At 45.9% G+C, this 25,826-nt stretch overlaps 1 protein-coding gene across 1 annotated transcript; it reads left to right on the top strand.

Annotated features, from left to right (window-relative positions):
- Nucleotides 1–25,651, top strand: LOC128724218 (cell adhesion molecule Dscam2). Its single transcript, XM_053817984.1, has 25 exons — nt 1–52; nt 767–790; nt 1,043–1,271; nt 4,411–4,553; nt 4,686–4,847; nt 4,938–5,087; nt 5,198–5,318; nt 7,621–7,738; nt 9,125–9,339; nt 9,519–9,646; nt 9,788–10,093; nt 10,656–10,787; nt 11,015–11,164; nt 11,245–11,727; nt 12,800–13,016; nt 13,144–13,539; nt 13,609–14,222; nt 14,298–14,459; nt 15,654–15,800; nt 15,927–16,634; nt 23,412–23,850; nt 23,932–24,338; nt 24,419–24,607; nt 24,681–24,858; nt 25,146–25,651. Exons 1-25 carry the CDS (start codon nt 1–3, stop codon nt 25,282–25,284), a joined length of 6,009 nt encoding a protein of 2,002 aa, XP_053673959.1. The 3' UTR covers nt 25,285–25,651.
- The last annotated feature ends 175 nt before the right edge of the window (nt 25,652–25,826 follow it).

Raw genomic sequence — 25,826 nt, 5'->3', positions numbered from 1 at the left:
ATGAATTATCAACGGCATACGCAAGTGGATTGTAGCGCGACACCAACGGGTGGTAATTTGTCATTTGGTTGATTAAGAACTACGCTCGACATCGGAGCGAAAGGGCTGTGTAGGGACAAATTTTCGCTCCACGAGCGTGCACGATACTGTACATCCAAATGCTCGGGGGATTTTGCAAGGGGGACGTTGGTTAGAGTGCTATTTCGAATTTAAACATTCATGATTATCGCAATATATCCCGCTGAGAGCACGAGCGATCCGTGGCAAAAATATACTGGTCGTGGTAAAACCAGACAACCGGCAACCATCAAACAGGACACAACCAATAAGCGTATGCTGTTATATGCCTGGTTTGGAAATTTGTATGGTTTGTTTTTCTTTCGAGAAAAAAAGCTAGCGAACTTCTGCGTGTTTGACTGCATTTTATGGCAAATAATGATTATCTGTTTTTGTAACCTAATAGTTGCTTCTCGATGGAAAAAAGCGCAATTACTAAAGGTGTTAACTACCTAAAATGATGGTTTTACCGGTTATGATCTTGGTCAACAAGAAGCTAAACTGGTTAATTTATAGGCCATCCTGGTTTCATTTAATATTATTCATTGCCATGGCATGTTTGGAGATAGTTTTTGAACCATTTAACGAACAAATAAAACATTCTTTCCAATGAAAAGCTCTATTGTTTGCAGAGCATGTGCCACACAAGAACCCTTATGGGTTGTTGTATGCATAGTGAAATTAATCTACTCCTGTTCTCCATTTTCAGGACCACTGAAGAACTATGGAAGCGGTAAGAGCAACTCTACCACGCGTTCTCGGTAAGTCTTCGACCGCGAATTCGGGTGTTATTGTCCGCGCACCTCGAGGGAATTAGGCCCAAAAATGAGCGGAACACCCTTTTGCCACTCCCTCAGCGGTGGTCTATTAAGGGCAGACAAATTTTGTTGCCAACAGTAATAAATCCACTAATAAACTAGCGCGTAACACCATAAATCATACCGATCCATTTCTACTCGACCACACGCGGACCTCCACGACGCAGCCCTGGTGCAGTTCCTAGTGCTGGTGATGCTCATCGACCGAACGGGACGGGTGCTTTCGTCCGAGAATCTTCAGATGCCCAACTTTCTGCACGAGCTTCCCTCGAGCGTGCTGTTCAGCAACGACACCGGCAGCTCGCAGCTCGTCTGCCAGGCCTACGGTGGTCCACAGATGATCATCCAGTGGATATTGAAGGACGGCAGTCTGGTGAGCAGCGTGCCGGGCCTGAGGTAAGTGGAAAACTTTTCAGATCACATATCAAACATGAGATTATCGTCCCGCCGACGTGCTTGCCGCGAGGTGGAACGCCACCGGATCTTGGGGCGTGAAGCGAAAGGTAAACTTTATCCGCACAACTACTTTTCATCCGTGCGTCGTGCCGTTTGATACGTGAATTATTAATTAAAGATGAAAGGCGCAACGAAGAACGAACCAAACTAGACCCCAGCACGTAAGCACTCGCTTCGTTGGCACCCATTTTCCGACGTTTTCCACTGGTGGCACGACACAAACACACACACACACGGACGTGCATGAGGCCGAAGCGGTGGTGGAAAAGTTTAGAAGACAGCCAAAGTCACGATTTGCGGTTACGACCTTTTACCGACTGTCGACGCTTAGGTCCCCCTTGGGAGAGGGAAAACCACAGAAAGCAAAATAAAAACCAACATGTAAGCCGATGTTTACCCCAACTTGGAACCCTCTGTGGACGTACAGGACGTATTCGTTCCCTCCAACAGGCCAGACCACTAAATCCACCAAACTAGAACAAATTCCACATTAATTCGTGCATACGCAATCTCCGCGGTGCTGAAGAAGCCATTCTTTACGCCCGCCACGAGATAATACGGTTGATTATGTGCGTAGCATAATATAGCGCTACCTGACGGTTTCTTGTGAAACCTGGCCCGGTTCTCAGCTCGGAAGCTGGGAAACACACGCAAACGCGATGCATTATGTACCGGCTCAATCTTCCGTAAACTTATCAGTACTGATGCAATATTTATTGGGATTACGTGCGTGCGTCTGTGTCAGACACTGCTACACACGATACGATACTGCTACACACCTGCAGTTGCCCATCGGAGAACTGCCCTGGCCAGGGACCAGAGACTAGACTCAAGTCGAGCGTGGAATGATGAAGTGCCCTCCCCAAAGCAGCTTTTCCAGGATTTTGTGCAGTGCTTGATTGGTATTTGGTCTCTAGCGGCGCGGCCCGTTCCGGCTCTACCGGGACACGCAAACCGGAAATGCCGATAAAGCACCGGCGATAGAGACATTAGTGTGAGTTGCGAACTGCGATGGTAAGTTTTGAGAATCAATAAATTGGGCTCGGAGCTCGTATATGTTTACGGTTTCCGTGAAAGTGGCTGAATGAGGGAGCTGAATTCGAAAAGTTTGTGGGCTTTCAATTAGTACATGCATTTTCCTTTCGACTTTCGTGTGGCTTCGAACATCAAAAACTACCCGTTGAAAGATGACAGGGAACACGTATTCTGTAACAACGAAGGCTGGTGCATAGTCGGGTTGATAAGATCACTGACTATGGTGGTGGTGGTGGTGGTCTGTTTGGTTTCTTACTAATGAACTCTACACTGGTGACACGTCCTTGTGGCTTTGGTTAATTTCTGCAGTGCTTCAAATGGATTGAAGTGGAAAGAGACATGCAAGTACCCGTTTAAACTGTGCCTCTAACTTAGGATAATGAAATTATTTACAAATGTAAACCATATTGGATATAAAATGCTTCGTATCGAGCAGATCACGGCATGTCTGGTGAGATTTGAGGCTTTATGATGTATCAATTGTAAACCAATATTAAGAAATCGTATACCTTTTCTTTACACACTGAATTATTAGGTTTTGAGGGCTTTCATCAGAACATCCGCTTTTGTACTCTCCTAGAAATCCTGTCCTATTACGGGTAGCACTCACGTGTGCAATGACATATTCAATGTATCGTCTAATGCCTATGTCGCAAACCGGGGTCGATTGGTTTCAGTATTTGATCAGTGTGATAAGTGATTTTGTACATGTAACTAATGGATTTTCACTCATATAGTATTTCACTCAAAAAAAATCAGCAAACCCCTAGAGGCTATTTATGTTTATCAGTACCAGTTGTCAGCACAATCTCATGTACGTGTTTTCCCTCGTATACAATTATTTCTTTATCGTTCAAGAAAGAATCGTTATCTATACTTCAGTGCGCAATAAAGTATGTTTAACATGTTATTTACTGTCGATTTGTTCTTTATTCTTTGCCTCATTCTTTTATACCTTGGCTTTAATACTTTTATATAAAACTTTTGTTGCTTAATATTACTTGCAATCGATTCTGGTTTCTCATTTCATTCTTCTTGCCTAGTCTCCATTTTTATTTTGCTTTTTGCTTTTGTTAACTGATATTTTATTTCATTTATTTGTTTTAAATGTTATAATGATTTGCTTCGTTGTTGAGTATTATTTGTTGTCTGGTATTGTACTGTGTGTGTGCTCAATGCATAGCCTCAAAAGCAAAGCATATTCAACGGAATACAAACACAAATACACATACAATCTAAAGTGAGCATATTACATACAAACATTTTTCCCAAAATGGCGGTGTGTTCATTGTGAAAACATATATACCATCAAACATATCATGCCAAATTTCAACGAGCTGGCTAAATTTTTTTCAGACATGTCGAATTCTATTTCAATACTCAAATATTGTGGTAAGAAAATGTCTCAAAATGATCGCACCAGCATCGTCGGGAAATGTCCAATCAGCTTGGGTCGATGTTTGCCCTCTTAAGGATCTGTTTGATCCGTTTCTGACAAAACCAACATTCATCCGCTCAATATTGGTGATTCGCTTTCCACTTTTCCATCGACCCAGACGCTGGCTGGATCTTAATTTTTGTAGAAAAAGATTTATGATTTTGTGCAAAAATTGAATTGCAGATATAAATTGACGTCAACCTGATATTGTGATACCTTTCACGTCGATTCGGGATGGGACTTGGTCGGTTGCCTGAAGCACTCGTAGCCAACACATACACACACACGCGCCATTCCTCCCGAGGATGTGTGATATATCACTCGCCAAAATTCAACTCTGGATCAACATATGATTGCATTCCGTTTCCCATTCGTTAGCCACCGAGGAGCACGGAAAGCCGGGGGATCGTATCAAATTTACATTTCCATGTATCGATATCGGCAATATTGGCAATACACTCAACCGTCCCAATATGTACAGCCTTAACCCCGAGCCGTATCCGCTCGTATATGTACCCACAAAGACGACTCCCCACCGGAAGTAGTAGTGGGTTTGGTGGAGCCACATCTTAACCCTTCTGGTCTGTTTCTTCTGCTCTTCACCAGACAAGCGTTGCCAAATGGGACACTCTATTTTCCGCCCTTTGCCGGGCATCTCTTTCGGACGGACGTGCACGATACGACCTACCGGTGCCGAATCAGCTACTCCTACTTCGTTCTGCTGAGCCACGATATCCGCGTACGGGCAGGTGAGTTGGTGGCACGTCCACCCAACAGAGAGCGCCTTAAGGAGCGCCCATTAGACACCGATCTGAGACTTTGTTGCTTGCCCGTCGATGGGTCCCGCTTTTTTCTTTTCCTTCTCGCAACCGCCTACCTAGTGGTAAGACAACCGTACGAGGTGAAGGTAGAGAGCGCCGAAGTGGCGCTTGGTAACACGGCCTTCCTCAAGTGCTTCGTCCCTTCGCACGTGCGTGAGTTCGTGCATGTGTCGTCATGGTTCAGTGAGAAGGAAATGCTGCTTCCCGGCAGATCCGACATTGGTGAGTAACGCAGAGTTGCTCAAGTCAGCTCTGGTAGTCCTTGCAAAGACGTGTCCTGGTCGTGTCTGATGCGTTCACGCGTTCCAACAGGCACTCGGTATGTTGTCACAACGCCCGGCGGAGAGCTCTGCATACGCAACGTCAACGAGGAAGACAGATTGAAGCGGTTCTCATGCGTAACAGTCGACACGCTGACGGGCGAGCGCAAAACGAGCGAAGCTGTCCTGCCCACCCTGAAAGGTACTCGTTGGGGGTCTAACTACAATCGGCGTGGCCATGTAACGAAAGTTCTAATACAATTTCATCCTATCTCTCTCTCCTTTGGTCGGGTTCTTCACATCCTTCCGTAGATAACGCACCCAACATGGCGCCGTACACCGGCCAGAAGACAGTGAGCGAACTGACGGCCAGTAAGGGTGCCAGCGTGCAGTTACCGTGCAACGTCCAGGGAAATCCCGTACCCAGCTTCTCGTAAGTATTTTCATCCCATTAACTTTGATAGCCCATTCCGTCCGTCCGTCCGTCCGTCGTGGTCATGAGAACTGCACCGGAACGGAGCCTAGCCCAACTCCAAAGCGTTTTCGACCTCCTCGGACTCCTCGGAACCACAGGACCCTGGCCACCCCGCTTTTTGCCGGCTGAGCACGAGAAATTTATGCTTCCCAGCTTTCGGACCGAAACTCCCAGTCAAACGCCGTCGAGGGTGGCCCTTTTCACAGTGGCCCCCGGCTGGATTCATAATAAATTCATTTATGATCCATTGATGGATGCTGCAATTTTGATACACTTTGATCGTTGCCGCGTGAAGCTCGTGGCTTCGGGCGTGTTCGGAAGCACTGGTTGGAAGCGATTAAAGTGTCCCTCGATCAATCCCGACCGACCGCTTTGATGTTCGCTCAGGTTTCGGTCCGGGGTAGTGTTTAATCTGTTCTTTGCACCTGAGTGAACACCGGTGCTGGTTTGCGTTCGCCACAGGAATGGGTGTTCTTGTGAGCGCATGGCAGGGAGGTTTTAGAACGTGCTCGCTGGGATTAGCTGAAGCGGCTTCGTATCGTATCGGTGATATCGAACAAAACAAGAGATTCGGGGAAAGTATCTGCAAATACATAGTGACAAGCGAGAGTATCTTGATGCAGCACGTTCATAATGTATACGTTATTGATTGAGAGGTATACTAGCCCTAACGCGCTTGTTTAGGCAACTTTCGACCAGCGACTTTCGACTTCAGGTCGGAAAATATTTTTCGTTACCGTTCATGTTCCATGAATGTCTTTATTTTTCGGCGGTACGCAACATATGACAAACAGCGGAGGCAATTATGAGTACTTTAAAGAGCTATAATCTTTTCAAAACAAGAGAAATTTCACCGGCTTAGTTTAATTGGTATTCCGTTTCGAATATACTGTGCTTTAAAGAGCCATGCCATTTAAAGGATTCGATATAATACATAACTATGCTTGCATGTCTTGTATACTTAGTCAAGATAAAGCTAAACGAGATTCCTCGTTTCGTTTCCATCATCGTTCTCTATTTTCGCCCTTTATTGTCGTTCATCTAAATTTTCATGAATGTCCTCGTTTATGATGTACTCTAGACAAAATGAAGATGCCAGAAAAACTGCAAATTATATTGCTGGTAACAAATATTCAAAACGCCGAGTGTAACTACAAATAATTCGCATCCATTACTCTTCAACGGAAAATTTATGTTACCGTGTGATGGAATGCTTGTAAGCACGTTAAACATATTGATTTATCGTTACGATAGAATATCGCAGTGACGAATGAGGCATCGCTCACGCGACAACCATATCCCTCTCGCGGTGGCGATCCTGTGGCGTTGGGTATAGGTTTCATTTTCCCGGAACGTGGTCGGGAATGAAATTAATTTCACCAGCATGCCATTGCACTCGAGCGTCGAGATGAATTAGAAATAAAATTTAATCACGACTGTCCCGAGCCGCAAATTTGCTCGGCCTTTCGCGCTAATCCATGTCGGCCGAAATAATTACCACACGCGCAAACACGCGCAATCTATCACGCGTGTCCTTATCGGGTTAATGCAATCGGGTGGATTATCTTGGGCGCAGTGTCGGGGCCCTCATAAAGGCCCATAAGGCCCTCTACCTACCCCCCACTCACACACATGCGAATGGTTCTGTGTAATGTAATCTGAGGCAAAGAGGACCGCTACGAGTGACGTCCAATCCATTAGCGAGACTTCAAAATCAAGATGAGTCTGCTGTGCGAGATGCACCGTGGCAGGTCCTGCCGTTATATCTGTGTCGATTGGCCAGATCGGCACCGATTGCATTGGTATGCGAAACGGGCCACGCATCTCGCGTACTCGCGGTGTGTTGGCTCACGAGCACAAGCATTGTTGTTCTATCGGCGCTTCCATAGGCGCTGATACCAAATTATCAGAGCGTAAACTAATTTAAATCGAATTGATTGAACATTAATTATGCACATGGTTTGATTTATTTGTTTCCCACTGCCGATCCATCGGATGATGTGGCCGACATCGATGATGTTTCTGTATCCTTTCCCATGTCCTTCGCCCCACTCGCTCCACATTGCTCCGGGTTTTCCGCCGCGCTCGCCGTCCACAAATCGGCTGGAATGCCTGTTTTCTCGCCGGCTCCATTAACATCATCACGGTTTGCTTTCATTTCCTTCCTCGCACCGTGTGGCATCGGACCCGGCTGCAATTGCACCTGCACCTGCACCGACAATGACGGCGGCACCACGATCCACAACTTGCATCCCGCCAGCTGGTTTCGCATTTCTGACACCGGATCCTTATATACCGTGCCGTCCTCGCAGCGGATCGTGCCATCGCAGTCGCTGCTGTTCATCCGAAACGCCGACGAACGGGACGCCGGAAGATGGGTAATTATTTACGTATAATAGATTTCGCACACATACACGCCGAGTTGACCGGAACTGGCCGGGGCTCTATGTACGGACGCATCGGAGCGTGACCGGTATGCGGGCGTAACATCGAGTGCATTCGGATGCATTCGCTGGACACACAATAAATGAACGACGGCCCAAAGCAGACTCATGGAACTGTGCTAATCCACTACGTCCGTGGACGCTCGTGGTCTAGTTATTTTTCCTCCACGATTTCCACGATTCCATGGCGTGTTCCTGCCACTTCTCGAGCTCGGCTAATTGTTGTACCTCCACATGGACAATGCACATTCCAAGTCTCCTGTCTGCTGATAGCACTGTTTGGCTCACTCACCGTGCAAATGCATTAATGAATGCACACTCACAACAGATCTACCCGCTAAAATATCCCCGTCACGATTGCAATGATCGATATGACGTACACAAAACTTTTCGCAACAGTAGTAGTAGACCGATTTCGCTGCAACACAGTGGAAGTGCATGTACGTGCGCGAGTCAGTTCAATTAAGTCAGTGTGTGTTGTTTTTTTCTTTTATGATTGATGATAATTATTATACCCGTTCTCTGTTATCATTACTAATTCTACTCCACCCAGGATATCATAGTTTGTTGCATTCCTTCGACAGAATCCTGCATATTGATTTAGATTGAGTCGTACATCCATCACGTGTTCACATTCATGTACCATACTATGGAGTTGTGTGTAGCTTTTACATTATGCGTTTCAATAAATTCTTGCATTACGATCCAACTCAACAACATCTATTCTCGTTCGAAGCAACTATCCTATGTAGAGAGAATAAACGCATTGGAAGCAAATTTGATTGGTTTGAATTTAACTTTTTAACATATTTTTTGACAGTGTTAGTAGGCAATTTTTCAAATCTTCTTTAAAACACTTAACAATATCTTTATCTTTAGTCGAAAATCTGCATCTCATACTCCCGCGTCCTATGAAACCCTAAAATAGTAAGCGCAACGCTAGACGTTATTTTGAATTTCCAATCTCGGTTGTCCAGAGTCGTTTATCGATTAGTATGTTTTGAAGCAACAAGAATGTCGTAATGTCTACAATTTTTTTACTACAATTCCAATAACGTAACGTGTTATTTCCAATTAAATAAGACAGTAATAAGGACAATTGCAACGGTTTTCTAAAGAAGTCTGTGTCACGCAGTTGTGAAACAAAATATTTCCAGATATAAAGTGTGCATAAACGTTTGTCAAAATTGTGTTAGAGCATCTCCACCACACATCAATGATTGAAGGCGAAATACATAGTGGCGCATTTTGTGAACCTCACCGAAAGTCTGCAACTAATAGCACGTAACGTTCAATTTCAATTCAATTCCCCCCGTGCAGATATGCAAAGCATTCAATCAGTTCGGCGAGCAGAAGCTCGAAATCCATCTCACGATCAGCAACGAGCTGGTGGCGCACATTCACCCCCAGATCCAGATTATCAACTCGGGCAATTCCGCTCTCCTGAACTGTTCCATCTTCGGCAGTGAAGTGAACAAGATCGAATGGTTTCACAACGGACAGGAGCTATTTGCGAACGGCCGCACGGAACGAAGGTACGCAACTCGCAGGACGTTGCTCGTCAATGTGGGACCAATCTGGGCTGTCTTTTTTTTTTCCTCGTTCCTTTTGGGGCTGCACTTTCCCCGCTTGATTGTTTGCGATTTTATGCCTTTTCCTGCTCTCTTTCCCGGTGGCCCGTTCTTTATCGCCTTCCCAACCATGGCACTGTCAGCATGAGTCTGCTGTCGGCGAACACGCTAAAAATTGATAGGGTAAGCAAGAAGGATCAAGGAATTTATCAGTGCATTGTGTCGAATGCACGCAGCAGCGCCCAGGGAAGCTCGGAACTGAAGTTGGGAGGTAAGTAGAGCACTTCGACGCCGCACCGGACCCAGGCGTAAAAGGACGAGTGCCATTTTATCGCATTTTTTATTACACACCCCTGTTTCGTGTTTTCTTTCGCTCTCTCTCTTTCTCTCTCTATGCCTCGATGACCACCAGAAAGCCCTCCGGAGATAAGCTACGGCTTCGTGGAGCAGAATGTGCGCACCTCGGCGTATATCTCATTGAAATGTTCGGCAGCCGGTTCGCCTCCACCGCAGTTCGTCTGGCTGCTCGACTATCAGCCCATCCTGGACGTTTCGTCACTGCACCGATACACGATGGATCAATTTCTGGACATCAACAGTCACGTAACGACGCATCTCAACATCAGCCATGTGCACGGGGACGATGGTGGTTTGTACACCTGTGCCGCCTCGAACAGCATGGGTTCGGCATCGCACAAGGCACGCTTGAACGTTTACGGTACGTGTACGACGGGGAAAGCGACGGGGAGAGTCCTTTTTTCAGGGACGAGGCGTTTCGGGTTTTACATCGCACGATCGCACTATGATAGCGCTCCCTATTAACACCCGCTGCTATTGGCGCTTGTACAACTCCCTCCATACCTGCCAAAAGCTTAACTGGCCCGCCATTAAACTTGCAATGTAAAGCCCCCGATGGGAGACCAACCTACAGTGCGTAACAAACAACCTGTAAACGGTGAATGTTTTAAGGAAGACACGTGTCCAATTTTTGGAATATAAACTTGATATATCAAAAGGTATACAAAAACAAAACGCTATAATAACAGGTCTGCTCTGGATGGAAGCAAGTGACAATAAGCAAAAATGTGTTACTCGCATCCATTTAAAAACGTGTGAAATCCGTAGCCGTCCAAAAAACGAGCGCTTCTGCAACGCACTGTGCGAATTTACAAACGTGCGGTTTTTAAGCGTCCGGTCGGGCAGCACTTGCTACCTGTGCTACCCACCGCTATCTGGCCCACTCTAAACGAAACCTTTCTCTCCGTTCTCGTCCTTCACAGGACCTCCGTACGTGCGCGCCATCGGACCCATCACGGCAGTGGCCGGCGAACCGATCGAGATGCATTGCCCATTCTCAGGACACCCCATCCAGTCAGTGCGATGGGTGCGTGGCGGAAATGAACTGGTTTCCGGTAGGACGTAGTGGAAAACATAATGTGCCGCCGCTATGTGCAGCGCGCCGTTTGTCGATTAAATGTAATCCTTTCGCTTGCTCTCTCTCTCTCTTTCTCTCTCTCTCGCTCTCGCGCTCCCCTAACCTTTCTGATGCCCGTTGCCCATATCGCTGTCGACGGTGTGGATCATTTATTATGGCATTTGCATTCGGCGGGATGACCGCTGCCCGGAAATGGGACTTTAGGGCCCCGGTATAGTGTGGCCGACGTTAAGCACGGCGGATATTTGAAAATTTATACCGTCGATCCGGCTCAGGACCGGGGGCCGTACACGTGCATCGTGACGGGACCGAGCGGTGACGAAGGACGTCGGGAGCTGCAATTAGTGGTACACAGTAAGTGTTGCAACGCCACTCTCCACAGTGCTGGTGGGGTGAAAGGAGCTAATCCTTTCCATCTCCTTCCGGTGTCGCAGGTCCGCCCGTAATTGAGCCGTTTGCGTTTCCGAAAATCATGAAGGTCGGTGGCCGGGCTCAGCTGACCTGCTCGGTGTCGGCCGGTGACATGCCGATCTACTTTAGCTGGAAGAAGGACGGCGCCCCCATCGCACAGGATCTGCACGTGAGCGAGAAGAAGGAGGAGTTCTTCTCGCTGCTCGTTTTAAAGGACATCTCAGCGCGGCACAGTGGCCGGTATAGTTGCTTCGCCACGAACACCGCCGCACAGACGAACTACACGGCCGAACTGCTGGTGCAGGTTCCACCTTCCTGGACGCAGGAACCACACGACATCGCGGTCGTCCTTGGCCACCCGATTGTGCTGCCGTGCGAGGCGGATGGATTTCCGCAGCCGAAGATAACGTGGTTTCGCGGCAAGGGCAAGCTGTCCACCGACTTTCATTCCATTCCCTCGAAGAACAATTCCCTGAGCGTCAATTACGCCACTTCGCCGGATGCAGGTTAGTGGATAATGCTTCCTTCTCCTCTCTGTGTCGCGGCTTAGTACTTCTTAATAGTGGGATCCAACAACCCGCACAATCCAACAAAAAGTAACTTCGGAAGTACATCACCATGGTGCGTAATTAAAATAAGTAATGTGCCAGCATTCTATGATTAAGCGAACTTCAATCTCACATGAAGTATGATTGTGAGGAGCTTTCGCAAAATACGTCCAATAATTAATACTCTATGTGTATCGGGCAAAAATGCTCGCACATATGACATAATCAGAGATGGTTTGCATTTAAAGCATACCATTAGAGTTTGTTTCGAATGCTACTCATACTCAGTATTTACAATTGGAATAGTTGTGTTACTTGTTGCTTTTGTTGATTTTTATTTCAAAATATATTAACTGCCCATTGCAATGCCGATGTACTGTTCGATTGTGACAGAATTTGATATTAATACTGATGAAAAGTATTGTTAATATAATTTATTTGTTAAAGTGTTAGAAATTTATGAAATCTTGTTATTTCGAAACTGTGTTTCTGATTGTTGTTAATAAGGTTGCTATTTAAACACTACAGTTACTTTCTTTAGTTAAACATTTTTGTTGATTTTTGGTTTCCTTGTCAATGTTAATACATGTCATATGAAGAATATTTTGTTCCCTATTGCTTTAGTCCACCAAGTATTTAATGTATGCACAGAAAACATTAGTGATCTAACTCATATATTAGTGAGCACTCTAATGCTTTGGTAGCTTGTTAAAAATCGGTTTGCCAAATTGTGCTCTAATGATTGCACTCGTACGGCACGGCAAACATTTGCTCGACAAACAGTGTGCAGCTTAAAATGTTTTCCCAAGTGCTGCCAATTCCAAACGATATGCTGAAATGCCGAAAAACAGAGCCCACCATCCCGATAGCGTACGCAGTGAAGTTTCATTGCACATGAAGCGCTTCCAAAAGTGGGCGGCTCTGTGCGAGCGCATTTAGAATGCATTATTATTTCGCCCACTCAAATTATTATTCATCGAAAATATCGCTTTTCCCTCGGTTCTCCCTCGGGCCGACCTTCCGGGCACAGGCTATTATATGTGCGAGGCGGCCAACGGAATCGGCAACAGCCTGAAGAAAATCATCCACATCGACGTGAACGAGGCGGTCCATTTCGATACACCGGTAAAGAACGTGTCCGCTCGCCGGAATGATGCCGTAATGCTGGAGTGTCTGGCGCTCGGCGACGAGCCAATCAACATCATCTGGACGCACAAGAACCAGCGGATCGATTTCAACAACTACAGGTAACGTCACTCGCCCAGACCCAGACCTAAGCTGGACCTGCCTCAATGAGAGGCGTGTTGGTTATGGGATGAGAACTCTCGTTTCGGGCCTATCGCTCTTATCGATTAGCATTATCTCGCCGAACAGGTACAACATCATCGAAATGAAGGAGAGCGTCGGTGTGCGATCGCAATTATCGATTAGTCTGACCGAGCGGTACGACTCTGGCAAATACGTCTGTACGGCGGAGAACCTGTACGGTACGAGCGAACACGTCATCTACCTGGCCGTGCAGGAACGTCCGGATGCTCCATCCGATCTGGAGGTGATGGAGGTCTCTAGTCGACAGATTCGGCTTTCCTGGAAGCGTCCGTACGACGGGATGTCTCCGGTATTGAGCTATCTCGTGCAGTATCAGCCCGTCCGACTCGGCAAAGACCTTATCCCGAATGCACACCGAGCTGGAACAGACGACACAATGGTCTCCTGGGACAACCCGTTGACGGTGAACGTCACCTTCTCGAAGGTGAACATGATCAAAAGGTACGTTACTGCTCCAGGGCAGGGATTGAGGGATGATTTTGAACACCTACAACCCATTACGACTTGCAGCATTGACGGAGGCGTACGAGATGAGACGAGTATCGCAGGTCTTCTACCGGCGACCCAGTACCTCCTGCGCATGCTGGCCATTAACGAGATCGAGTGTTCATCGTTCACGGGCCCTCTTGTGGTGCGAACGCAGGAAGAAGCACCATCGGAAGCGCCAGGTGGACTGAAAGTCAAAACCGGTGCCATGGGCGAACTCATCCTGACCTGGCAGATCCCAAGTAGGACGTCCTGGAACGGAGAGCTCCTCGGTTACACGGTCAGCTGCGTCGAGGAGAAGACGAACATCAACTTCATTGCTAGCCTGAGCAACATCTCCAACACCACGCTCACAGTACACGGCTGGGCAACGACTAAAACGAGCATCGCACATCTAAAGAAGTTCACGCGCTACGCCTTGCGTATCCGCACGTACAACAGCATCGCACCCGGACCTTGGAGTGCGGCCGTGTACGGGACGACATCGGAGGACGCTCCTGAGGCAGAACCCCAGAACGTATCATGCTCCAGTCTGTCCTCTCAGAGCATCCGGGTGTTGTGGCAAGAACCACCGCCACAGTTTCACAACGGCGTCCTGCAGGGCTACAAAATCCTCTATCGGCCGCTCACGAAGAACAGTAAGCTTTCGGTGTTTCGTGGCAAGAGCATGCTGCTGGATGCTGCTAATGTCTCATTCTGCTGTCATTCGCTAGATGAATTCGTGCTGCCATTCGAGATCAAGCGCACCTCGAACCTGGAAACGTACCTGCAAGCCCTGCTGAAGGCAACCAACTATTCCGTCCAGGTACTCAGCTTCACGCTGTCCGGTGATGGTGTGGCCAGCGTTCCGGTGTACTGCGCCACCGAGGAGGACGGTAAGTGTGTAAGCCACGAGGCCACGAATGGGCACCTATTTAATTATATGCATTGCGCTGTGCCACATCCAATTTTGGTGGTTGCGATGCGTTCATTTCGATAAATATCGATATCGCTTTGATCATATGGTTGGACGATGAGCGCGGTGTAGAGCAGATCTGGTGCGGGATGGAATCATGCATGCTGTGTGGCCATGTTCATTCATGCGAACCGACCTTCGACCAACTGGTTCGGATCATTCCGCCCTCCAATTGCTTTTACCTCGGATAGTACGGTTTTCGGAAATATTACTGACACTGTTCAAATCAAGCTTCAAACACCAACAAAATCCAATTTTCACTGAAAACTGTACCAACTGGTAGCGATAATATGAATGGAACATATCACTGATTACAGCATTCATATTGCAATTTTCTTTAGCCTTCGTCATATTGCATTATATTGATTGTATGACGATTGTATTGTACTATCGACATTTGGGATTGCTACAAACTGTAATGCATTCCATTTCGAATTCATTATCTTTCGCGAGGCTTTTTTTAAAGATATATTAAAGATAATTTGCACAATTTTCAAATCATGTTTTCAATATCTTTTCACATCTTCTATGTGTATTTTTAGTTATTAACTCGACGTTATTAACGACCCATAGCAATAGCTATGCACAATTACCTAGATGAAAGCTTACTGATCAAATTCAAGTGTTTGTGCAACAGAGCTGAAATTGATAAAGAGTAATTTACATACTTTGAGATGCATTTAGATCAAATATTAAATGTGCGGATCTCAAAGGCATTCAACACATTATGATAGCATAAGCAATAAAAAGACAAATAATGGTGATATATATGTGTTTGTGATGTTGGTATGAATGAGTTTATTTTCTATTCATTTATCAATACACTCATGGCATGGAGCTGCAGATGTTTGATCTTTTTTCGGCGCAAAAAACTTCGAGCCTCTGTACACAAATGATACCCTGCGGCAGTGGAACATTTGTTTAAGCTATGGTTACCGAAGCCAATTAGCTTTCGCAAATAACCCAACTACAAAGCCCGTCCCTCTATAGGCCGGTCCTCTCTAACACACGTCGATTCACTCGTTACCCAATTACGCACACTTCATTTATCTTTTATCAATTCCATCCACCATCGATATGATAATTAGAACTCGTTACCATCTCGTTCATGCAGTTCCGGAAGCACCTGCTGGCATCAAAGCGCTCACCTTAACGGCGGACTCGATTCTGGTGTCCTGGTTGCCACCGGTTCATCCAAATGGGCTCATCACTCACTACACGGTGTACGGGAAGGATCACGGCAAGAAAGGATCGACAAAACGTACCTATTTTGACGCTTGTGCTACCATGCGTGCCGTACTAATTGGATGCTCTGTTGCGCTTCTTTTTTTTTGTGTTTGTGCCGCTGCTCTGCACCATTTTGATGGCGGTGGTGTCCAATTCCCAGATAACATCGTGCGCGTGGATGAATCCGGACGTCCGTCGATGTTCGAGGTGCGAGGCCTGAGCGAGAACAAGAAGTACGATTTCTGGGTGTCAGCTTCCACTGCCAAGGGCGAAGGTGACCCAACGATGGTTGTGTCGCAGACGACCAACACACGAGCCCCGGCCAAAATTGCGTCCTTTTCGAGGATGCTCAAGGTGCCGGTAGGTGTGAGCCTCGTGCTGGAATGTGTCGCCGTAGGCAACCCGACACCACGCACCCGATGGCTGACGAAGGACCAAGCCGTCACCTTCAGCCAGTACTACGTGATATCGCAGGGCTTCCTCAAGATACACAGCGTCGAGCCACAGATAGCGGGTAACTTCACCTGCTCGGCCAAGAATCTGTTCGGCGAGGACGACATCCACTACACGTTGATTGCACTGCAGACGCCCAACGTAACGCAGCTCGCGGTACAGTACACCTCGTTCGACAGCTTACGAGTCACGTGGGAGGTTGCCAGTGATGGCGGCGCTTCCATCCAGGGCTACAACCTGTACTTCCGCACCACAACCGGGACGTGGTCGAACGTGGCGATTCCGAACGATCAGGCAGCGTACACGCTCAACGGGCTGAAGTGCGGCACTCAGTACATTTTGAAGATCAACGCACACAACAAGGTCGGTGTGGGCATGTTTACGGAGGAGTTGGCCGTGCGCACCAAAGGAAAAGGTGAGTATTGAACACGCTAGGCATCGCTAGGCATGTGCTAGCTACGATGATTTCCCGTGCGACCATCAAGGCAAGGTATCATTTTCGGCTTGTTACTGGCTTTGTGCGGGTCCATTTCATATTGCCGCGCTTTTATGGCTGCAAGCATTTAAATGGTATTTAAACCGAGAGTGGATACATTTCTACACGTAACGATGGTTTTGAATTTAGTCAGATATCATCTCCTTAACGCCTTGGTCATTTGCGTGGTGATATAACAATGTTCGATTTTAAAATATTCCCAACGGAAAGGGATTACATATTTTGACATGTTCCATACTAATGCATTTTATCAAGAAAAGATTTAGTCTAGAAAAATTAATTCCAATTTACAATTTACTACACCAATTTGTCTTTCGTAAAGTTTTTCACAATGTTATTAAATCAAAATTCAAAAAAGAGCTATGTACAACATATAAAAAAGGCACCATGAGATGGGAAAACTATCGATCGGAGAATCGAAGAAGAGTGATGTTTTGGTAAGCTATAATGCCACAAATGTTGCAAGGCAACATAAAGGCTTATTAACATAAGTGTGTGCAAGAGCCTTTCTGGCGTACGACTGGACCATGTATAAAAACAAGTGAATCGTTTTTTTTCTACAAGTTCTATATTTACACTCAACACAGCATGCTTTCGGTACACCTCAAGTAAGTGGTTTTATTCGATAAGTTATGCTAAGAACGCTTGAGCGGATTGCAACAGCAAATATCTGTAACAGTGTGATGCTTTTTAAATCATGCTGTGGCGCCAATAAGCTTCCGAATGTGTATATATACATAAATGTGTATATGTAAAACACAGGGCGCGTCTGGCGCATTGTCGAATACAAGTAAAACCCGTGCGCAATCACCCGGGCGTATTTGTACGTTGTTTATGAACCATCTTCATAACACATCAAAATAAGCATTCATTCCGTCCCATTGACTTGCACGCGTGATGCGCGCCAGGCGGCAATAACTTCTTTATTATCACGCCTGAGATTAAACGCCACATAAAGGAAAGCAGCCGCTTCGTCAGGTGCCACCAGGCGCTACATTTCATTTATTCACCAAACGCTTCGCTCGAGATTCGAGAAGACGCCTAATCTCGCCGAGCTAATTGTCATAAAGTTTGATAATTTTCGTAACGATAAGCTCCTCGTGCGGGGTTGTCGGAAAAGGTTTGTGGATTCAACCAAACCGACACCTGGCTGGTCCATTAAAATACACCTTGAGCGAAGAAGCTCGGAAGCTCGGGAGCTCGGGTACAAGAACTTCTCTCAACTTCCTCTGACCGAGCGCTCGGTGAAGTGCAACGGCATTTGCATTCCGATCGTGCGACCATTTGCACATGATAAATATCAACCCTGGCTGGCTGCAAGGAGTCGCTTCTGGGACTCCGCAATGGGACAGGCGGTCGAGCATAAGTTTCGCTTATTTACATATACAAACAGCATAAATCGACAATGCATTGCGATGCACCTTGGGCTAAGACGGTGCAGCAGCAAGGATGCAGGGTGGAAAATGCTGAGATGCACTTTATTTACATCTCTCCAGCGTTATTTATCTGTCGCCTCGAGGCACACGGATGAAGAAATTAGCAAGTATCTCGACGAGATGGGAAAATTCGATTAGTGATGCAAATTGATTTATTTCTAACCGCAAAACCTGCTGCCGGTTTTCCCGGGCCCGCGGGGATGAAGCCTTCTCGTACTCGTGTGCGTCCAACCGATGAATTGTTAAAACTATCTCCCTATCGGGATTGTGCAGATTATAGCATTTTTATCGTATTTGCATTTGCATTTGATACGGATGGCGAGTTCCGACTGGCCCTGCGTGCATTGCAGTTTATACAAGGTTCCGTGGGGATTCTTCGCCACTTTCCGTGCTCGGTGTTCGAAAAGGGCTTCTCCGATCCATTCGACCCGACGGCCAAAGGTGCATAATTATCCAAAAGCCCAGCCGGACCTTCGCGCATGTACCCCCAAAGGGTCCCCAAGCGCTCCGGTATGGTGGCCACAATTCGACACATTTCCGCACACGACTGCGACGCACCTAAGGGCACTTTCGAGCAAATTGTGCCACATTCCAAGGAACGTTTCGACCCGTGAGCTTTGGGGACCCCTTTCAGGGCATGTCCCTCTGGGCGTTTCCCCTCGTCCTAATCCCCATTTTCCCCCTCTTCAGTGCTTCGGTGTTGAATGCCTTCAAGGTGCGGTTTTGTCGGACCACCAGGACCACAAAGCTCCGCCAAGCCACCGGTGATAACAAAGCGGGCAGGAAAAATCTTGACACAGACGAATGATAAGCACACCCGACTCTGGCATCCTCGTGGAGGAGGGGGAGAGGGTGGAAATCTACCGGGCTGCGAGGTGAGCGGAAGTATCCCGTGGAGCATCATTAAATGTACGTTTAATTATACACCTCAATGAACCCCAAACCTAATGTGCACACGGCTGTACACCCACCCATCGCACATACACTTAGACCCGCTGTCACATATGCAAAGAGTCGCACATACAACCCGCACCACTCGCACATACACACTACCCCAGTGGACCCGGCCCGGTACCCAGTTTCCGGAGGCAAATGACACACCCGTCCGCATCGATGCACACATCGTGTGTGCCACACTGGCAGAAACATAAAATCCTGTCCTTTGCATCCGGGCGGGCCAGAAGATCCGGGCTTACGAAACATAATACCAACCGACCGGCCGTCCAAACGACGAACACCGCCATTGCCCACTAGCATTAGAGCAGCTCGATTCGGTGGTCGATTGTGGCCCTGGTCGGTACCGGGAACGGAGACCGGAAGCATGCCGAGGGATGCCTGCTACATAGAAGCGCACCGTGTACGTGGTGACGCTCGGTACCCAAATCCGACCGAACATTTGGACTATTTATCGATCTTTTTCCCGGCCACATCCCGGCCCGATACATGATGTAGCTGCACACCCCAGCCCTCGAGGGTCCGAGGCTGGTCGAGAGAAGGGCGGTGAAATTGGAACCCGGAGATGGATCCCTTCGACTCCCGGTATGTTCCCTGTGTCGGGCGATGAGTCGTTCATCCAATCAGTCCAAGCAACAGCAGCACTGACATCAAAAATACAACCACTGTGCTCGTGATGTGCTGATGTAATTGAATGGATTAATTTGACTATTTAACAAGTTCCCACTATCCGCACTCTCACACGCATACCCACACACTCGTGTGCGGTTGTGCCAAAGGACATCACAACCCACACCCACAAACCGAGGGGACGCGTCCCAATCGGTGTCGAGAGCGTGACAGTTGCAAGCCTGGCTGGGAAATCAGGCTAAACGTTGTACTTTTCCAACACGCTTTTCTCTCGACTCTCGAGTGACGACTGTCAACGGTGCTGCTGCTGCAACCGAACGGATACCGTTCCGATCTGGTGGGAGTTTGGGTCTGGTTCGATGCGTACCATTAATTATGCCCGCCCCGACCGCTTTCCGTTTCCGATGGTGGTGGGATGTTGGGAAGCAAAAAGAAACCCAACCCCGAGGACGAATTAGTCGAACCAATTGTTTAATGCCCACGCCACAGGATCTTGCTGATTGCTGGTAGAATGCTTACAGGCAGACCCACGGCAGACATGTGTTGTAATGTGCTTGCTTGTTTACTGTATATGTAACATTTTGTTAATCACGAAACAAACCCAACATTTTGTCAAAACATGTTTGCCAAGAGATCAACAAAAAACAGTCAAAACTAAGTTTATAAAACAAAACCCTTTATAAATTGTTTAAACGACGCGTCTAACCCATCCGCCGACTCGTGGCTTTAGTTCCCGCAAATCTTGACTACTTTGTTTTCCTGCTTTTGTGTCTTCATCTTTATTTTCACGAGTTCTAACGTCTTATCGACCTTTTTTCTTTGGTAACATTCTTTACCAACCAGTTGCTTCAGCGTTGGTTTAGAATCGCTATCTATCTGCGAGTGCTCAGCGAATCTAAGTAAAAATACCGAGATCAGATGTCGAGCAACAAGTTAGGTAACAACACTACCATACGGAAATCTAAAAGGTTGTTACGATTTTTACAAACCGTGTAAATTGACGCGCATTGTGTGACGTAATAAAAATAATAATAATTTCTACGATTCTACAACGATCAACCATATGTGTTTGGCATCATATATACTCGAAATTATTACCTTTCGCCAATTACTATATGCTAAAACCTCAAAACTGCATTCGATTGCATTCCAAACACTTCTTGGCATCAGCTCGTTCCGTTAAAATTAACGGAAAAATAAAATTAACCTAAGCTGTTTATTAAAAAACACTGCTCTGAGTAGATCCTCGATGTACAGATGTACGAAATGTACGATGCATGGGAGACTTACATTCAAGGTTCACATTAACTTCAATGTACGCTAGCTGATATGTGATTTAAAGTTAACCTTGATGAAGGTCAAGTTGAAATATGTTGCCCTCCTAGTCTATACTAAAACGCCTCTTAATTTAAATTTAAACATACTGCGTATTAGGGAATCGTTTTCAGATAGAAATAGGCTTGTTGCGAGATGATTCCAACTCTAGATGCTTAAGTTAACGTAATAAGTATTTATGAATATCTAAACTTAGCTACCCATTAGGTGTCTGATGTGGTTGGGTGGGAGTCCTTCAGAAATGAATTGTTTGATGTATAAGAAATAACGTATATTTTATCTGGAAATACAACTGTGGAATCATTTGTTTCAATCCTTTTCAATGTTGGAAAAGCCAAACATTACCATTTCGTTTGATATATTTTGCTTGAAATTTTATATTTATTTTAGCAAAAACACCTTTTGGGATTTTGATTATATCTCAGCAAGCAGACTTTTGAAAAATCTAAATTTTCCTAACCAAGATGTTTACTGTCGAACGGTTTTCAAATCACAACAATCGAAGATTCTGGATTTTTTGCTTTTTCGACCGCCTCCGCGCCACGGTGCACTTCTTTCCAGCTTTGCTCAATCACGGACAGAACCTCCCCTGCAACCAGGTACTTCGAGTTCATCGCATTGACCAACAACACAATTCATGATGCTTCGAGTATCAATCGAAAACTCGAAATTGAAAAAATGGAAAGAACTTTCAATCTTATCTATTTTAATTATTTATAACTCAAACATTGGTTATAAAATGTAATTTTTAGTATAAAATATTTGAACGACATGTGATTTTAGAGTTCATAAGTATACACATTCAATAACATTGGAAACACATTTTTGATTGCTCAATAAACTACAGAGCCTCGTTCTTCATCGACAGCAGAAAATTAGTAGACAAAGTTGCAAAGCCGTTGGCATTGAAATACGTACAATTGTTCTCGAAGAAGAAAACGCCTTGTGGAGCAATCGGTTAGCGTATTCATCTAAAACTGTAACGTATGTGGCTTAATCCAATGAAATAAAAGAAAACCGAAAACTAAATGAAACTTTAATCACAAATGCAAACAATATATTAGAGTGCTTCTTCGATTTCTTTCTCCATTTCTAGATTCCCTTTCTCCATTTGCTCAATTACTTGCTTTATCTATTGGGGTTTTCTATTTAGGTTACACGATTTTAATCGAGTCGATGTAGTTTAAGAGAACATTAAGGATCATTTTCGCGAATGTGTAATTCAAACATTGATGTGTTTATTCGTCTTCCTTCGATTTCTTTTTGTATTCATTATATTTTAAGGAAAAAGATTGAAAAGAAGCATATTGGCCAAATTTCAGCCAAATCGGACATTATTTATAATTTTAAGCGTATCGGCTATTATTTGTATTTTTAAACGAATATTCACGAATTATGGTTGTATGGGAGTCCCCTTTTGGGATGTTAAAAAATATCTAAACCCCGAATCCAAAACCATTTCAAACCTATGCACCAAGTTTTGTGGAAATCGGTTCGGTAGAATCCACGGTAAGTCGACCGTTGGCATTGTTACAGATGATTTGTAACGCTCTCGCGCCGCCACTGTGCGAACCGGTTCAAAAGCTCGCGAACCGAAAAGGATAATCGCTTATAAAAAGGCAGCGCGGGAAATAAAGAAGACGCATCTCTCTAGCGTCGTAGCTGATGAGCTACTATTAAACTTTGTTCATTTGTGTTTGAAACAAAATTTTTTGTCGTTCACCCTGAACACGTCATTCCTCTATAACATATACCCATTTATATACCCACCAGACAGACCTCAATTATTTTTGCCATCTCGCAGTACTCTGTATGGCTAAAACGAGCTTTTGAGTATAGTTTTTCCAGCTTTTGATTCCTTGTACTATATATTCGATTATAATTTCCTAGTATTCCGATTCCCCATAACTCTTTGTAACGTCAGCAACTGTCTTATTATCTGCTAAATTATTAATTATCTCCTTAATATCCCTTCTTAAACCTGTTTGAAATCCCATTTCAAGCAAAAATTTGATGAATTTGTGAAACCTCTTTCTGTGGTATACAAATTATGAAATTGTAAATTGAAAGTGCATCTGTTCTGTTACAAAGAACATATATTGGGCCACTCTATCGAATGAAAAGCCGAATGATATTAAACCTTCCAAAGCTGGAATATTTGCATGCTACTTAAAATTTGATGAATAACAATCGGGAGCCTACCGCCTATGCCTACAATGAACGATGTACATTGATGCTGTACTAAAGCAGCTACCAAATGTGTGTTAAAATCAATACCATAAGGATCGCTGCACACCAATTCGTTGGTTTATGTGTTCTCACATTACATTCATTTCTGCAGCACCACACATCCCTGAGGAACGAGAATTGTTCAGCACCAACTCGAGCTGCCTGAATCTGTTTCTCACGTCCTGGCTGAACGGGGGCTGTCCCATATCACACTTTTCCATCGAATACCGCCGTTTGCATACGCCCTTTTGGACAATAGTGTCATCCGATCTGTCCGGTAGCGATCAACACACCAACGGCAGCATTTCGTTCTGCGATTTCGTGCCCGCAACCTGGTACGAGCTCAAGATCACCTCCAACAACGATGCGGGCAAAACGATGGCCCAGTACAACTTTGCCACTTTGACGCTATCTGGAGAGAAGGTCCCACCGCCGGAGTATAAGGCCATGCCGGAGGAAACCAACGACACGGATCCGCTGCAACAGGAAGACTTCCAATGGGTGCAATCAGCGGTAATGATCGTCACCATCATCGTAGTGGTTCTGAGTCTGTAAGTACCGAGCTAAACAACGACAACAAGATGATTTCTCCTCGTGACTGACTATTTTGTGGGTTTCCCTTACATTCCTAGCGTAATCGGAGCGAAGTATCGGGGTATCCTGTGCTTCACGAGCAACTCTGACCGTTACAGCACGCAGACATTATCGGCTGACCTGAGCATGAAGGAACAGTCTGAAAACATTCGCAACCAGCAAGTGTACAGTGCGTCTCCGGTGAAGGTTATCAACAAGGAGGAGAGCGCTGAAATGTACGAAATTTCGCCCTACGCCACGTTCAACGCCAGCACGGGCCGATTGTGCAAAGAACCTCGCAGCCTTAACCCGTCGAACATCGATTATTCGCTGCAGTTCCGCACTTTTGGTCATCCGGAATGCGACTTAAATGCCACTGCCTACCCGCTGCTGGAGAGCACCGGCCACATGCCGGGACATATCAAGGGCAAATCGAGCTGGCACAAGCAACAGTTCTACGGGACAGGTATACAAATAGTTCAAACGAAGAAAGCACGTGTGGTAGATGTTCGGTAATGTAAATTTTTCTTGGTGGTTTGCGTGCAGACGAAACACCGATGAATCTGCCAAGCTCAACGAAGTCCATTGCAGCCAAGTGGGACGACGGAGCCTTGCGGCGCATGGGACAGCGAAACTTTGGTCCCAGCAACTACTCCGAGTCGGACAGCAGCAGTCCCATCAACGAGTTCTCGAACGCACCCACCTTTAGGATACCATCGAAAACACCCTGTCCAAGTACGAAGAAATGATGTTTCCCCCATGAGTCGGCGAATGTAACTGTAACTAATTGGCGATTGTTCTGTTGCAGACATTCTACACCACGAATCAAGCACGGAATCCATCAAAGAACTATCACCGGTGAGGGATCATCGCGCCAACACGCCCCGTCACGTGCACGGCTCGTCGGCGAAAGGCCACTTCGGGCATCAGCTACGGACAAAGGACAATCATTGCCTGGACATGCAACCATCGTCAAGTACGCACAGGTAGTTCAGGTACCTAAATCTCTGATCCAAAATCTAACCATGGGAGCCCTACTGCATTGCATCACTGAACCGTGAGCCAATGTGAGGCCGCGCCTTCTTAGAACATAGCAAGCGTCACTGCAGTAACGACTCCCGCAATCAAAATTGACCACCTATGCCATACCAAAATCCAAATACAAAAACCACAAAAACAAAACCGGATTTGGAACACTGCCACCCATCGACAGGACGTTTGTCCTTGCCATCCGGCAGAACGCCTAGTAATCGCCTTTTGGGTTCGTTTGTAGATACCACAATAAGACCTACGTGACGGCGGCCGAGTTTAGCGAAACGGAAAGTGATCGCGAGCGGGCACTAGACCTGGAAGTGCAGCGAGCCATGGAAAAGGCCATTCGGCAGGACGAGTGCAAATCGTCGACGAGATAGAAGGAATCTTGAACATTTTTCATCCACGAGTCCCGCAATCTTAACAATCTTTTTTTTCCCTGTTCTCTATCTCTCTTTCACTGTCTCTCTAGCTACGTCTTGCTCTTTTTATTTTCTTTTCCGAGGACCTATCCCCCTATCTCCATCTGATGGACATAACTGAACAATAACGAAAACCATCCTCCCTCATCGAAATGAACGATTTGTCCTTCTCGCCGGTGCTAGCTCTTCCCCATAATCCATTGTCAGCAGTGTAGTTTCCCGTAGTGTAGAACAAAATATTGTCGTTATCGTAGCACAATACCCACATCGTGAGATTTTTATATCTTCTTAAAAGTTGAATAAACGGTTTTTGTTTTACATGGAATGTATACCGGTAATGCCCTGAGTGTCCTGTGAACATTGCACTCCGAACTTTTGCACGTGCTACAATAAGGTTTCAATAAGAAAGAAGAAATATGGACTAGGTTCATCGTTGCAGCACATTTCATATCAACGAATCATTTTGGCATTAAATATCTATATCATAAACGATTCGAGCA

Source organism: Anopheles nili, chromosome 3 (genome assembly GCF_943737925.1).
Source record: "Anopheles nili chromosome 3, idAnoNiliSN_F5_01, whole genome shotgun sequence".
Lineage (NCBI taxonomy): Eukaryota > Metazoa > Arthropoda > Insecta > Diptera > Culicidae > Anopheles > Anopheles nili.
The sequence above is the reverse complement of the archived record's forward strand: the minus strand, read 5'-3'. Positions and strand labels throughout refer to the sequence as shown.

Excerpts from the sequence above, each read along its gene's own strand:
- LOC128724218 (XM_053817984.1), top strand. The coding sequence starts at position 1 with ATGAATTATCAACGGCATACGCAAGTGGATTGTAGCGCGACACCAACG. Across the intron at positions 10,094-10,655 it reads GGCACGCTTGAACGTTTACG|GACCTCCGTACGTGCGCGCC; the intron begins GTACGTGTACGA and ends CGTCCTTCACAG. Across the intron at positions 13,017-13,143 it reads ATCGATTTCAACAACTACAG|GTACAACATCATCGAAATGA; the intron begins GTAACGTCACTC and ends CTCGCCGAACAG.